The sequence below is a fragment of the Pteronotus mesoamericanus genome, unplaced genomic scaffold (assembly GCF_021234165.1).
Source record: "Pteronotus mesoamericanus isolate MK-2021 breed Mesoamerican mustached bat unplaced genomic scaffold, CSHL_Meso_final contig_116, whole genome shotgun sequence".
NCBI classification, from domain to species: Eukaryota; Metazoa; Chordata; class Mammalia; order Chiroptera; family Mormoopidae; genus Pteronotus; species Pteronotus mesoamericanus.
In genome coordinates this window covers 8808441-8824087 of record NW_026555027.1, presented here as the reverse complement: position 1 = coordinate 8824087, position 15647 = coordinate 8808441, and the positions used below count along the sequence as shown (strand labels likewise).

Genomic DNA, 15647 nt, shown 5'->3' with positions numbered 1-15647 from the left:
ACTTTCACCCTCCCCACTTCCCTGCCCAAGAGATTCGGAGAAACCTGCTTCAGGAAAAATATGTTAGGGTGCTGCCTTAGTCTAATTTGAATTAAAGGCGGTAAATAAGAAGGCTTCAGGGAGGTGCCTATTAGCTAAGTACCCCGTGTCCCATTGCCTCTCAGTTGCTTCCCAGGGATTTCCCTGCCTTGTGTGTTCCTGCTCTTCAGCTACGGGAGAATCACTTGTTCTTATTTCTGAACTCTAAAACCATACCCCAGTCCACCCTTCTTTCTCCTTTGTCACAAAAAATGCCTTATATACCCAATTTGCCTCACTGTCTTTGGAACTTCCAAGGAATTGTCATGCCCACATGAATTCCCCCATGAGTGTGCATATTAATTTTTTTCTCGTGCTAATCTGTCTCTGTCCATTTTGTTATTAGCCCAACCTAGAAGAACTTGAAAGGTGGGAGGAAAAGTATCAGTATTTTTTGAGACCCCACAATTTCAAACCCCTTTTTAACAGAAATGTATTCCTTCACAGCGCTGGAGAATGGCAATCTGAAATCAAGTGTCTCTGGGTTGGTTCATCTGAGACCTCCCCCTCCGGCTTGCGGAATTCCTCGTGTTGCCATATAGTCCAGCCCTAATCTCCTCTTCTCACAGTGACACCCGTCGGATTGAATTAGGACCCACTCTAACAGTCTCATTTTAACCAAATCGCTTCTCTAAAGACTCTCATTCCAACTAGTCACAATCTGAGGTGCTAGGGGTCCGGGCTTCAACATACGGATTTGGGGGGCCACGGTCCCGACATCACGGTAGTGGTGGTCCGGTTGTCTCTGTAGCCTGCCGCGCAGGACTCTGAGCGCTACACCTGCCACCTCCGTCCCCAGTCAGGCCCAGTCATTTCTCACCAACAAAACTTCTCCTCTAATCGCCACCTTCCCTCTGGTCTCGTTCCCCTCAAATCCAAGCAGGACTCCACTGATGTCCCCCCAAGATTCGTTCCCTGATTGTTCAAACACTAAGGTAAGTACTGTCAGGAAGAGACTTTCCAGACCACCTTAAAACAGGGATATTATTCTGGATCGTCCAGGTGGGCCCAGCCTAGGAACTGGAGCCCTTAAAAGGACCAAAAGGCCGAGCCTCCCGCGCGCGCTCCGCCCGAGACCAGAACAGGCAGCCAGGGGCCCCCTTTCTCCATTCCTCGCTTGCGAGGGCAGTGGAGGAGAGATCTTCACCCAGGAAAGACTGGAAATGCACTGTGGGTCCAGCAAGGAAGGTGCGCGGAGGGAGGCACGGCTGCACCTCTCCTAGCTCCGCGGACCCAGCCCCAGGCGGCTACGTGGAGAAGCCCTTCGCCCCCCGCATTTCGCTTTCCCGCCGTGGTTTGCGCGTTAGGCTTCCCCAGGCCGCGGTTAAAGTGGGGAGCGAGGGGATTGGAACACGCCAGAAGGGGGCGCCAGCGGGCAGCACGCGAGATCGGGGGCCAAGGAGATGGTGCCTCCCGCGCGCCCAAGCTCCGCCCAGGCTCGGGCAGCGTTTCACCTGATTGGGCAGCGACGCACGCCATGGGGGCGGGGCGAGCGTCGTCGCGTCTGGGTGACGTCTCCCGCGGGCGTCGGGCAGGGTCGGCGGTGTCGGCGGCAGTGTCGGCGCCTGCGGGTGGGAAATGGCGGAGTACTTGGCCTCCATCTTCGGCACCGAGAAAGACAAGTGAGTAAGAGCCGCCTGCCAGGGCTCCGGACTGAGGAGGGGGGCTGGCACAGCGGCGAGTCCCGGGCGCTGGTAGACGGCCCGGGCGGGTGGGGGAGGGGCGCGACGGTCTTTCCGGCCTCGGGAGCAGCGCGCCGCCGCCGCCTCGTGGACGCTCGGGCGGGCAAGCCGGCTATGGGCGCGCGGGTTGGCAGAGGCCTTCCGCCCTAGCGGCGCGGCTTTCCGAAGCCGTCTCGAGTTGTACTGAAGTTGTCACTGTTAAACAATTCCCCCCAACTTTCAGTCTCTATCTAATGTCGTGTCGGGAAATCTCTAGTACACATCTGGTCTGTGTTTATCGTCAGATAACGTGGGGTCCTAATTGTTGAGGTTTTAAAATACTTGAAGACGCAATTCCAATATAAGGAGAAAGGTGGCATGTTTTTCCTTTTTTTTAGGGTGCATGCCTTACCTAATCATTAGGTTGAAAGTTAAAAATTTAATTCTGACTACGTGCCACGTTTGCACGTATTGAAATTTAGACTAAAAATGTCTTTAGACATTTAGTGAATAATTATTTTTAAAACCTAAAGACTAAATGTCTTGGTTAATCTACTCTTTTAACAAGGAATTACTGTTTGGGAATTTTCAGGGTTATATAAGGCTTATGAGAATGTTTTTAATGGTAAACGTCAAAGTTTGTCATAGATAATGCTTTAATACCACTTTTTTACACAATTTTTAAACTTTCTTATCTTCCAGGATACATCTTGTAAAAATGTCGTCTTTTACACATGATAAAATCTTCTGTGTTGTTTGGAAGAGGGGGTTATATTTTTTCTAACAAATCACAAGAGAAAATCGTCAGTCATAATCACTTGGGTGTCATCCCAAATAGAATCTCTGGAGATGCAAAAATGGATAAAATTTGGGTCTTTTTCTCAAAGTGGGGAGGCCTTTACTTTATAAAGGATAAAGTAAAATGCATCAGAAAATGTTACATGCTATGGAAGAGGTGTGTGCCCCAAATGTTTTGGACCCACAGAGGAGTATTATGGGGAACTTGCCTTTAAACATGATTGATTGAAGGGACCAGCTCTGCTGGAAAGAAGCTTCTCTGAGTGAAAGAAGAACAAGCATCATTAATTTCACTCTTTGCTTATATTAGTATGGGCCGTGACTTCAGTCTGGTGCTTTTTTTCCCTTTTGTGGTAATGTTTCAAAAAACAACTATCAGGTAGTGTCTTCACTGTTACTGTACAAAACTCATACTATAGGGGTTTATTGCAATAACCACCTCTCCAGGCTGTGTTGTAAAAGCCATGGGTTTAATTCAAAAAACTTGATTAATCTGAGTTATTCCGGTTCTCATTTCAGAGAGACGGGGTGGGGTGCTTTAACTGGACATCAGCCAATGAAAGCCATCTCTGGAAGTGTAGGAACAAGGATTGTTCTAATTGTGGAATAGTTGGATGTTAATCGTTCAGGCAGGGTTTGCCCATTCTGAGTTTTTTTTTGGGGGGGGGGGGGGGTTGTTTGTTTATTTTTTAGTTTTTTAATAAGCTGTTCATTTTCAGGGACTCTGAAGATAAAATGTTACATACTTGAGTTAGGTAATCTGAAGTAAGACCTTTAATATTAGTTTGTAGATATGTATAGTAATGTAATCATTTTCCTTCCCTGGTAAGTTCAGACTTTTCCAATTTTATTGCTACTTAATAATAAATCAGTGGCTAGTGGGTCTTCATGGTCCCTCAGATTTCATTGGGGTCCTTTTGTCCTAACTCTGGACTGTCTGTCTAAATATAGCGCTTGCTAAAAAATTGAATCCAGGGTAACCGTCCCATCTCTGCAAGTCTAAATGTGAATGAGACGCACCTAGTAAGAGTTCGTAGTTCACCGCAGACTTGCTAAGCCACATGGCATTGCTTTCACACTGGCTGGATCGCTAGTTCGGATTTGATCTGGGTCATCCAGTGTCTTACCAGTGTTAAGGGAGGGCTTTGCAGTAGGGACAGAGGTGCGGGTTGGGTTCCCCAGTGGCTTGTTTTTAATATATGGAAACCAGAAGAATTATTTACTTCAGACCTGTTGTGGAAATTTCCTGTTGGTCTGGTATGACCGTGAGAGACCCTGGACTTTGTTTCCTGTTTTGTTTAGATAATGATTGCATTTAATGAGCGCAGTGCGTGACGCACACCTGCATGACAGCCGGTTCTCGGAACAGTGCCTGGTTGGCATTTTCCTCACTTTTCAGATGGCTCCTCAGACCCTGGGAGGTGGGGTGACTTGCCCAAACCCAGGCAGCTAATAGCGGAGCAGGATATTGATCCTCACTACGCTACGTTGGTGTCTTCAAGAGAAATCATTTCATTATGGAAGACTAAAGAACAGATACGTTTTAAGTTAAATTTAGTTTTAGACTAGTATTTCATTTATAAGAAAACAGTACAGCAGAAATTGAAAGTGGAGGGGATTTGAGTAAGGAGGAGTTGGATGTGCGTGTTTTTCAGTGAAACAGTTCACAGAGGGGCGGCGATGAAGCTAAGTTGTCCTAAAGTATTGCCAGGAAAGGGGAGGGATGTCTGCTACCCATCTAAAAATGATTTGCCTGTGTTTTTGCAAAGTCATTTGATAGCATGTTTCATGTTCATGGCGTATTTTCCTGTTTGGTGTCTTCCCGGCAAAATAATTCACTCTTATTTTCCCTTACAGAGTCAACTGTTCATTTTATTTCAAAATTGGGGCATGTCGTCATGGAGACAGATGCTCTCGGTTGCACAATAAACCGACCTTTAGCCAGGTTTGTTTGATTTTTTCTGTATTTTCTGTTTTCACATAAATTATCAAAACTTAATGTACTTTACAGAGCCAGTTAATACTGTCCATGTATAAGTGGGTCCTTTATTTGTCTGGTTTCATTTTCCATTTACGTTCATAACGAGTGTGTTCTTTCGTGTCAGTGAGGATGAGTCTGGTGAGCCACCCCCGAGGAAGGTCTGAGAGCACCATTCACTGTTTCTATTGCTAGAGACACCTGTTAAAGTGAAGTTTTTAATGTGTGCGTGTTGACCGTGGATAAGCCTTGCTGCTTTGCCACCTCCCTGCCCTCTGACAGACAGGGGCCCCGCGGGCAACCGTGCCAGCATCGACCCGGCCTTTCCCGGGCACGGGCGGTGCAGAGCGGGCTTTCTGCTCTTGGCTCTCCAAACAGGAGAGCTGGGCAGGGCCATCCTCCAGAAGAGGCTGGGGTGGCTGTCAGCAGGCCCACCGTGTCATCGTGTGCTGCGCTCAGGCTCTCCGGCCTCCAGGGTGTGTCGCCTCTCAGACACCTGGTCAAGGAAAAAGCAAGTCTCATGGGGCAGGGGAACATTAAAAATGAAATTAACATTAGAAGATAAGCTTTCCTGTCAATTATTTGCAGCCAGTCTGGTCAGTAAATTGAGAGGTACCTGTTACCTTGGGTTTAGGTCTGCCATGATTTGGTTTAATCAAAAATTATTTTTTGGATATTTTTGGTAATTGAAGAAAAGGCAAGAGTTTCTATCAGTGAGCAGTAAGTGCTAACTGATGAAAGGGAGAAAGCACCTCTAATACAGAAAATGTATGCCCATGTTTGCTAGAACATTTGGAATTTGAAGAATTTTTACTACAGTCTTTGTAGACTGGGGCCTGTTGAGCTCCTCCTGACCACCCGTGAAGTCTGAACGTGCAGCCTCCACCCCGTTGGGTAGCTGTCGTGTCTACCCCTGGAAGCCGCCAGACTCTGCCTGGGGTCCACATCTCTCTCCACGTGATTCATTATTTAGGAAAAACAGCCAATTGGTGTAAGAGACATTAGTGTTTTCTCATTTAAGTCCATAGGAAACCCCACAATTTAATTTGTTTTTAAAAGGGGAGTGATGGCTTCCCTTCCCCCCTTATTCCTGATTACCAGGTGGTTAGTATACCACAAATCTATGTTTTAAAAGCTTTGAACATGTCTTAAGTTTCAGAGTATCAGAGAGCTTGCTTTAAGTTTTCTGTTCTAATTTTTTTAGTGCTTTCATATGTAACTAAATCTCACCACTAAACTAGTGACCATAGGTTGGGCAATAACCGAGCATCTTAAGTGTCCACTGAGTTCTTTGATTTTGGACGGTTACGTAATAGATGTACTAAGTGTTGGGCTGAAAGAGAAATTGTCTCATTACACGTTTTCTTTACCCAGAGATACCTGGTTTATTTTCTTTCTGAATTGTCGAGAATGTTAATGTCAAGTTAATTTGAGCAGTTGATATCAAAACAAGGCAATGGTGCCATTAACGTTTGTGGGGTCAGTTATATGTGTCAACTTGAATGTCTTGTTTTGATTTGGCTGGTTCATGATAGCTAATGTTAACCACCCTCAATTTTAATGGAACTGACTTTAAATGGCAGTTCTTGGATTAAACAGCCAGCCTGCCAGATTACCTGAGAGAAACTTCAAAAGGATTTATCTGCGGAATAATTGGGCTCAATATAGCTTGACATCAGAGTTATCACGGTTAATTCCGGTTGAAAATCCTAAGTCAGCTTTGGGAAACATCCAAGACCCGAGATGAGTTGACTCAGGACAGCACGCCCTGGCGCGGGGAAGGTGCCAGGCCCAAGTGGAGGGTCTGTGTTGCATGTGTGCAGCCTGCTGAGCGTTCTCTCAAGTGGTTTTCCCAGCAGCAGACCCCTGACTGGGGAGTGTTTACACACCCCCATCCCTTTAAAGGTAGCTGGAATTGGCACTGATTGGTTCTGTGAAACCACTTAAAAAACTGCTTTGGACACATGTTGAAACTGAATATTTATTTTTCTAAATTATGTGTTTTATTGGTTCAGCTTGTAAATACCTAGCATAATTCCATGTGGGTTTCTTTTTACACTTCTTACAGTGATGTGGACATTAAGATTCGTGTAATATATTAGTCTACTAACTTAAACATGGTTTGTTTTTTCAGACAACTTGATTTTAAGAAGAACGGTACAATGTAAGGTTTCAAGTCTGCCTGATCCAGTTTAAAGCAGAAGGGCTAAAAGGATTTTTTCCCTTAAAAGAAGGATCGGAAAAGAGCAAATGTTTTTAAACTATTGTATTATGTAAACAGAGATCCTACCAAGAAAATGTAAATCTGATAGGTGTCCGTGAGAGTTAGGAAACCCATTTGGGGCGCCTGTTTCCTACGAGCCCAGAGGGCTGGGTGGGCTGCAAACAGCTGGATGATGTGTTCGGTTTGGTTTGGTTTTTGAAGAATTGTATGGGGAATAGGATTACAATGTAAATTTTTCAACATCTTAGTGTCTCTAGCTTAAACTATAGGAAAATGCTATGTTCTATTCATCTTTCATTAAAACACTTACAATGTGGGACAACTCAAAGTGACAATTATAACTTCTTGGTTGCTGGCTGACTTGAGCTAAGTCACTGCTCAAACTCTGTTTTCATAATATGATGGTTTGGGTGTTCTCTTAAGACAATTGTCTGACTTGTGGGAAACAAACAAGCGTTGAGCCATTTGCAAACAAGTTGTCTCTTTGCAATTGTCTAATATATGCACAGCAGCCAGTAGAATTCCCCTTTTTATTTTTTTTTCCCCGCAGACCATCTTGATTCAAAACATCTATCGTAATCCCCAAAACAGTGCACAGACGGCTGACGGCTCACACTGTAAGTCCCACAGTTGGAGAAATTTTTTTAAAACAATGGTGTTAAAGAGCCCACTCTTAATTGAGACATAATGTTGGCTTCTGAGCTGCTGACATAGAGCTGTTGCAAACAGGACAAGGTGGTGGAAGTCCTTGGCGTACACAGCAAGAACTTGATACTTGGCTGGGTTCAGGAGGCCGTCCTAGGGAAGGTTGCTGGCCAGGTCTCTTCCCTTGATTGACACTTGTTAACAAGGAGGGGTTCTGTCCGAGTGACATTTGAACATTATCAGCCGGTCATTGGTCTTCACAGTGACTGAGCCTCTGGCATTTATTAAGTTCTTTCTGTAAAATTAATACTCTTAGGAATATTTAGGAATCATTAAGGTAAGTTGCCCAATAAGTGTGGGTTTTATTTCAACATTATGATTTTTCCTCTAGGAAATGGAGATTTCATGATATGTAATTATTGTATTTCTCCAATACAGTAATTATGTCATCATTTCATATGGGCACTTTTTCTCTCTTAGTTGTCCATTAAAAGTTTTTCTAAGAATGTTTTGGTAGTTGCTTGCTGAGTTATTTGCACTCCTACCTGGCTTGGAATGGTGAAATGGAGAATGTTTACGCTCTGAACGGAAATACAATACTGGCATATCATGGGATCTCTGTACATTGCAGTGCTAGGGTGCTCCGAGACCGCCATCAGCTAAGAAAACATCTCTGCCTCGACAGAAATAACTTGTTTTCTTTCAGCACTGAGTCTTGACTGAAGCGATCGCCACAGGAAACCGGTTAAGTGTTTACATTTAATTTTCCATAATATAAAGTTGTTGCGTTTTGTATTTCAGACCATTGCCCTCTTGAACATTTACCGTAACCCTCAAAACTCTTCCCAGTCTGCTGACGGTTTGCGCTGTAAGTTCATACAAGTTCCTTCCCTGGTTCCCTGGGCTTGCGTGTCAGAGCTCAGCGTCCACTCCACCCGGTCTGCCGCTCTAGTGTCAGGGACCACCTCCACCGGGCGTGGTGCGGGCTCGTCCCGCCAGCCCCCCGCCCCCGGAAGTCTCGGTCAGGGGTGTGAGCCCGCCGCCTGCCTGAGGAGAAGGATGGCCACGCAGGCAGGCCCCCTTTACAATGGTGGGAGCTGCTGCTCCGCCTCCTTGACCTTGACCATCATCCCAGGGGAGAATAGCCGTGGAGCTACTTGTGGAGTTGAGTTCCTCCCTCTAGGAGCAATAGTCCCTGAAAGTTTCTCTCACTTAAAAAAAAACTTCCTGAGATTATTTTCCAGATTTTCTTACTAGACTCTGTTTCGCTTAAACTCCATTCTGGAGCTCATGCTTTAATTGCGGGAACATTGTTGTGAGAATGTTTCCCAGGCGAGAGTCCTCTGAGTTTTCCTCAGCACCAGCCCTGTGCTCATTCAGTTTTTAGCCAGAATACTTTATGTAAATATTTCCAACATGAGGAATTAATTCACTGCATTTGGAAAATACAGGGTACTTGGTGGGAAATAGATCTGAACTAGGCATTTAGTAGATATTACTGATTTCTTATATTGGTAAATACCAAGTTGTGAATATTGTATTTATGAGGGGTGGAGGACAAGATAGATATTAGTATTATTGGAAAGTTCAAAAAAGGAAAACTGAAATTGAAATAAAACTGTCAAGCTGTAGAGTCAGCAGTCATCCATGGATAAGGTCAACGTCCTGGACTCCTATTAAAACCAAGGGGTTTGCACCACAGGACAGGCGCTTCTCACTCACTCACTCACTTTGGCTTGAAAGCCGTAAGCATTAATAGGAGACGCTGTCAGAGGTAACCGGGTAGCACAGACCTGAATCCAGTGCAGCTTCGGCCCAGAGCCCTCAGTTTGTGGGTGACCTGCACTGGTGGGAAGGTCCCGGCAGCCACTACCTCCTCTTCCATCCCCACACGGGAGGTCTCCCAGTCACACGCCTGCATGCGCAGGAGCGCCTGTGTCTGCAGGGTGGGGCTGTCTTGTCTGTTTTTCCTGCCAAGACACTAAATGCTTTTAGTTGCTAATACCAACCTAATGGAGAGAAGTCTTTCCCCATATCTGATGGTAACAGGATTGACTTGGTAGCCCTTGGATTAAAATACCTGATTTTTGTTTTGTTCTTTTTTTAGAATAAGATCAATTAGATGGAGGAAAATGTTTATGTATGAACTTAAAATTGAATGAAAAGTAGATAACGGAGTAACAACAATTCATAATTCTTTGCCCTGCTTGTTTACTTGGGGACTGTGGGTTCTTTATTGGAAAAAGGATGTCGTGTTAGTTTTCTTGGTGTCTTTATTTGAGATTCATAGAGCTCTTGTTCTGTGTATGCTACAAAATAAGTTTAGCGTTACAAATATTCCAGTTCCTGGGGTCCCAGTTGTACAAATAAAATGTAAATCTGATTCTGCAATTTAAAAAGAAAATCAATTTAAGTTGATAAACCTGAAATATTTCGCATCAGGCCCTTCCAGTAAAATTTCAACCAGCAGAGTTCATCAGTTTACCTAAAAGTGATGATTCTTTTGAAAGATACCCTTTCATTTGTAGAAAAATGAGCTTTCTGTGCTTGTGTTAGACTTAATAATGAATCCCAGTTTAAGACTGTTTCTATAAGAAAACTGGGTATTTTTCAGATTGTATTACTTAAAGTATATTGAGGTGTGTACATTATTTTTTGATTAGTTTTTAATCGTGCATCTCTGCCTTTCAAGTCATTTCGATTTGACTCAAAAAAAAATTTTTAAGGTTTTATTTATTTATTTTTGGAGAAGGGAAGGGAGGGAGAAAGAGAGGGAGAGAAACATCCATGCGTGGTTGCCTCTCTAGCGCCTTCCCACTGGGGACCTGGCCCGCAACCCAGGCATGTGCCCTGACGCGGAATTGAACTGGCGACCCTCTGGTTCGCAGATCGGCACTCAGTCCACTGAGCCACGCCAGCCAGGGCAGGATTGACTCAGAAATTTTAAGTAAGAGTTTAGAAGATAAAATATGCCCACTTTCAAGCATTTTCAGGTACATTCTTTCCAGAAATTAATGAAACAACACTCCACATTCTACAGAGATTAGGAGTGTCGTGATACAGCTGGCATTAGAACCTCCACTGGACTCGGTTGTCAGTGCTGCTCAAAGCCGGAGCGTGCAGAGACTTTTCTCCTCTGTTCTCACTGTTCTCGATGTGAGGAAGGAGGGGAATTTAAACGCTGACCGCCCTTGGGAGTGGGCTTGTCTGCCCGGCTCCCCTGCTTAGAACTCGGTCCCCCTCAGGGAGGAGAAGCATTCCCGGCGGCCTTCCCGTTGGGACGGGCTGTCAGTAGTAGCTGTTGCCTGTGTTCAGTGGGTGTGGGTCCTAAGGTGAGTTGGATGCCATAAATTCAAAAATAACCAAAAAGCAGGGAGGTTAAGTATTAGAAAGTAAACCTAAGTCAATCTCAGAATCAAAAGAGTAAAGCTCTTATCCTTAAAACGGTTTTCAGGACAGGGAACCGCTGAAAAGCAGCTGTCTGGACAGAGCCCACGCCACAGCCCAGGTGCCCTCAGTGGGGGTTGCCAGGCGGGGCGCCCACCCGGGAGGAACCTGGCTGTCGGGTAGCAGCTGAAGACGCGGCTGGCCCGGCCCAGACGCCTCTCGGCCTTCCTAGGCTCCCTGGTCCAGCTGTCTGGAAAACAGAGTATGGACACGCCAGCTTTGTGGCTTCTCAGATTTAGGTTAGGAGAACTCTAAAATTTGGTAGAAGAGATGATAAGGGAGATAGAAGGTAAATCTACAAAATTCACCCACAGAATGGACATGATTTTGCTTAATGCCTATGAGTTATGGAGAAGAATAAATGAGGAAAATAGAAAATAAAAATGCTTTTTTCAACAAAGTATTGTAATTTCCCTTTACTCAACGGGCATTCAAAATGCTGTACCTAAACTTGGTAACTATTCTACTGGGTATTTAAGGTCGTTTGGGTTTTAATTGCATTAGAAAGAATTTCATAGTATTTTGTGTGTCTAATAACCTGTGAAAAGAAATGAGTCAGGAATATAAGCTTGTAACCATTTACCCTGATTCATTTCAACTTTCATTTTAACCTAATAAAGGGGGAAAAGACTGTGATTACTTGGCCTCTATTTTTTTAAATCTTAAGTTTTTTATTTAAAAAAATTTTGAGTCAACTTTTTCCTTATACTTTCTGAAAATGCCCTTTGATGCTGATTAAAACATGTTGTGGTTTTAATAGCCAGAGTGGAGACTCTCGTGGGCATTGAAAAGTCTCACCACGCTTTAACATTTTTAAGAAGTGGCTGCGTGACGCAGTCTCTCCAGTGCTCCAGTAGAACGCAGCTCTCTCGGGTTCTCTCTCTAGATAACCCAGTGTGTGTCACTGTAGCAGGTTGGTTAAGCACAGGCGTTCTCTCGGTCACGGTCCCTGCTCTAACCAGCAAGATTTCTCTTGTTTGCAGGTGCTGTGAGTGATGTTGAGATGCAGGAACACTATGATGAGTTTTTTGAGGTGAGATATTGACTATTGGAAACTGATAGACCTGTTTACCTTATAATCAGCTTGAATGGAATTTAAACTTTCCTCCATTAATAAAAATATGCATGAGCTGTGTTCGGTTAGTCTTACACCTTTAACATGTCGTGACTGTCACACTGCTGTTGTTCCCCCAGGAGGTTTTTACAGAAATGGAGGAGAAGTACGGCGAGGTGGAGGAGATGAACGTCTGCGACAACCTCGGCGACCACCTCGTTGGGAACGTATATGTGAAGGTAGGTGGGAGGGGCACGTGGGCCTGTGGCCTCCTGGCGGTTGCGGGTAAGGAATTGGGGGTGCTTGCCTCTCCGCTTCAGCCACTGACCTTGAAGTTCCGAAGGCCCGGCCCCAGGGATGGGTCTGTGTGCCCGGGCAGGCGCTGGCCCGTGAGTGCGGGAAGGACAGCAGGCTCCGTGGTCCTGCGTCGTCCTTCCCGGGGCGAGCACCTTCATAGCTGTTCAGGGCTGTTTGGATGGGGAGAAGCTAATTCATGTGTTTGGTTTCTTTTTCCTTTTTTCTTTTTTAAATGAAACTTTTGTTGCCTGCAGAAATCATTACATTTGCTCATTTAACTAATTGAACTGGAAAACCAAGACAACGTACTTGGCATGACCTTGGATCATCACAAGATTAAGTAACCTAATAGTAAATGGAAGGTTGTCTGATTCTGATTGTGCTACATTATTCCACCTTAACTACTTTACCTGTGTGAGCACGCAATATGTACTTGAATCAGTAATTGGAAATGTGTTCCTAAAGTGCAGTGGCAAGCATTCTTGTTTGGTCTTTTCAGTTCCGCCGTGAAGAAGATGCAGAGAAGGCTGTAATTGACTTGAACAACCGCTGGTTCAATGGGCAGCCCATCCACGCCGAGCTCTCCCCCGTGACCGACTTCCGGGAAGCCTGCTGCCGCCAGTATGAAATGGGGTAGGTGTGGACCGCCTGCCTGGTGAGGGGACAGAGGGCCAGCATGCGTGCACAGTGTGATGATCATCTGGTTCCCTCCTCCAGAGAGTGTACCCGAGGCGGCTTCTGCAACTTCATGCATCTGAAGCCCATCTCCAGAGAGCTGCGGCGGGAGCTGTACGGACGCCGGCGCAAGAAGTGAGTGTGGCACGCGTGTCCGTTGCGGCTTAGCTTGGGGGTTTGTGTGTGTGTGGTGGTGGTGTTTTTAAGTACAGTTTGGCTAAATGTCGTTTCTGTTCCACTGCTTAGAACGTAGTACACGTTTTTCAGTATTAAAAGGTACTCTTCGAAGAATACTCTGTGTACACATTTTTCTATTTGAAATCAAACCTCAGCAACTAACTAGTGGAAATTGATTAAAGTTCTTTTCTGTGTGTAGTACCTTGTTCTCTCCGTTGACCGTCATAACCTCCTTTACATTCTGGTTATGTCCATTGGGGTGTCCTGGTCTTTGTGGGTCCAGTAGTTTTCTTGGCATTGACCCTGCAGGCCCTGGGCAGAATTGAGCACAGTCGCGAAAGGGTTTGCAGAGTCACTTTCCCTATGTAGACTGAGTTTTCACCCATCCTGTTAAACACGTTAGGAAATGCAGATACGGGTCATGATCCTGTCCTCTTGTCAACAAAAGTAAGCACAGGAGACAGAGAACCCTGCTCTCCCGCCCTGAGGTCAGCCTCATGGACACTGTGCCTCGGTTCCGAGATGCCCTTTCCCCCAGACACTAACACCTGAAGTTGGGGCTCGTAGTTGTGGCTTGCAGTTAAGTGGGCAGCATTTTTGTTTTATTAACATCTTCAATTTGATGGGGTACAGTATTTGGGAGTGTTAGTCCCTGTGGCTTTATGTCGCATGTTTGGATGCCAAGGTTTTGTTTCTTTTCCTTCATTGCAGGCATCGATCGAGGTCCCGGTCCCGGGAGCGTCGTTCTCGGTCGAGAGATCGTGGCCGTGGTGGAGGTGGCGGAGGCGGCGGGGGCCGGGAGCGTGACAGGAGGCGGTCGAGAGACCGTGAGAGATCTGGGCGATTCTGAGCCAGGCCATTTTTACCGTATGTCTGCTAGGGGGTGTTGTAGTTGATTGACCAACCCAGTTCATAATGGGAATTTTTTTTAAAAAAAAAAACAATTAAAAAAAACAAAGATGGGTTTCTGAATAAAATTTGTAGTGACACAGTATGCTTGGTTTAGCTTTTTCTTGTGGAAAGTCCACTTTAGGAGTCCACTCCCGTCCTTTGCAGACCTACACATCGTCAGCTCTTGAAGTGAAGGTTAATGTCCATCAGTCACTTTGGGTAGAAATGAAAGCATGGGGTTTTTTGTTGGGGTTTTGTTTTTTTTTGTTTGTTTGTTTTTGCTTTGCTTGTTTGTTTAAACTTAGGTTCTGAAATAAAATGCCTGCCAGTTGAGGTAAAATTCACATAGGTGAAAGTCAAATCTCTTTCTTGTTATCTACATACTAACAGGTAATCCAGAACCTCTCTTCTGAGACTGACTAGACTGGTGTAAAAAATCAGTGAGTCCCCTTTACTTACTAGTTAGTAAATACATGCTTAGCTGAAATTCTCTGTAGCCTAGCCTGGTATTTACAGGGAAACTACTCTTGGATGAAATGTAGTCAATGTTACCTTTTTCTTCTTTATTCATGAATTTTCCAGTGTTCATTGAGAGCCACCATGCACTCCTGAAACATGGGTGTACATAAAACATGAACGTGCTCCTTGCAGCCCAACAGCCGGTCACATTATAACTTGAGTCCTGCATTGTTAAACTGCTGGGTTCAAGTGGACTCAAGCCTTATGGCACAGATCTATCTGCAAAATTTTGGCATGTGTATGTGTTCTTGTGCATGCACATGTGCCAAAAGCAAACAAAATGGGATAAATGCCTTGTTAGCACTTAGAATAGCCCAGCTGGCATTTCCGGACAAAAATAAGCAAGGCCAGTCCCTCTGAGAAATGGATTTGGAAGTGGCCAAATGAGCTGAGCCTTGGAGTTTGAGTTCCCTTGCTGGTCCAAACACAGGTAGCGGGTCTTGGAGCAGACTTGGAACCAAGCAGGAAGGAAGGAAGGAACCTCGTGGCACCGGGCTCTTTTCCCCAGTTAATCCACGTGACCTTTTGACAGCTAGGAAGAAACAGTTTCGGAAATGTCAGGTCAGTTGATCAGGCTGTCACAGCGCCAGTGTCAGAAAATGCAGTGACGTAGTTCCAGCAACAATGATTAAAGATGGATGTTACGTAACTAAGGGCGTCCACACAATGAGGTATCCCCTCCCACTGGTCAGCATGGCCATCACCAAAAAACCAAACAGGCGCTGGCGATGTGGAAAGAAGGGAGCTGTCGTGCACTGTGGGTGGCATTGTAAAACACTGTAGAGATTTCTCAAAAATACTAAAAACATGCCACTCAACCCAGCAGTAACTCAGTTCTGAGTATTTGTCCCAAGAAAATGAAAACACTAATTCAAAAAGATGCATGCACTCCTCTGTTCCTTGCACACTGTTTACCATAGCCAGGATGTGGAAGAACCAAACACCTAGGTGTCCATCTGTAGGCAGGCAGGCAAAGAGGATGTGGTATATAGATACACAATGGGGTGTCTCAGCCATAAAAAATGAGTGAACCTTCATTTGTGACAACTGAGATGGACCTGGCGGGCAGTGTTCAAAGTGAGAGAAGAGACAAATGCCATCTGGTTTCACTTATGTGTGGAATCTAAATAGCAACATGAATAAACACGTCCATAGATACATTGGGTTGGCCAAAAAGTTCATTTGGTTTTTTCCTTAAAATGA

At 45.0% G+C, this 15647-nt stretch overlaps 1 protein-coding gene across 3 annotated transcripts; it reads left to right on the top strand.

Moving 5' to 3' along the window:
- The first annotated feature begins 1584 nt into the window (after window positions 1-1584).
- Window positions 1585-14163, top strand: U2AF1 (U2 small nuclear RNA auxiliary factor 1). Of its 3 annotated transcripts, none has more exons than XM_054578751.1 (8): window positions 1585-1700; window positions 4395-4482; window positions 7290-7356; window positions 11815-11864; window positions 12026-12124; window positions 12682-12815; window positions 12900-12992; window positions 13746-14163. In XM_054578751.1, exons 1-8 carry the CDS (start codon window positions 1657-1659, stop codon window positions 13882-13884), a joined length of 714 nt encoding a protein of 237 aa, XP_054434726.1. In that variant the 5' UTR covers window positions 1585-1656; the 3' UTR covers window positions 13885-14163. The 3 variants fall into 3 exon arrangements, with proteins under 3 accessions (XP_054434726.1, XP_054434719.1, XP_054434735.1); XM_054578744.1 differs by lacking the exon at window positions 7290-7356 and adding an exon at window positions 8186-8252 and having other exon boundaries at window positions 13746-14051; XM_054578760.1 differs by lacking the exon at window positions 1585-1700 and adding an exon at window positions 8186-8252 and having other exon boundaries at window positions 4466-4482; window positions 13746-14051.
- Window positions 14164-15647: the final 1484 nt, after the last annotated feature.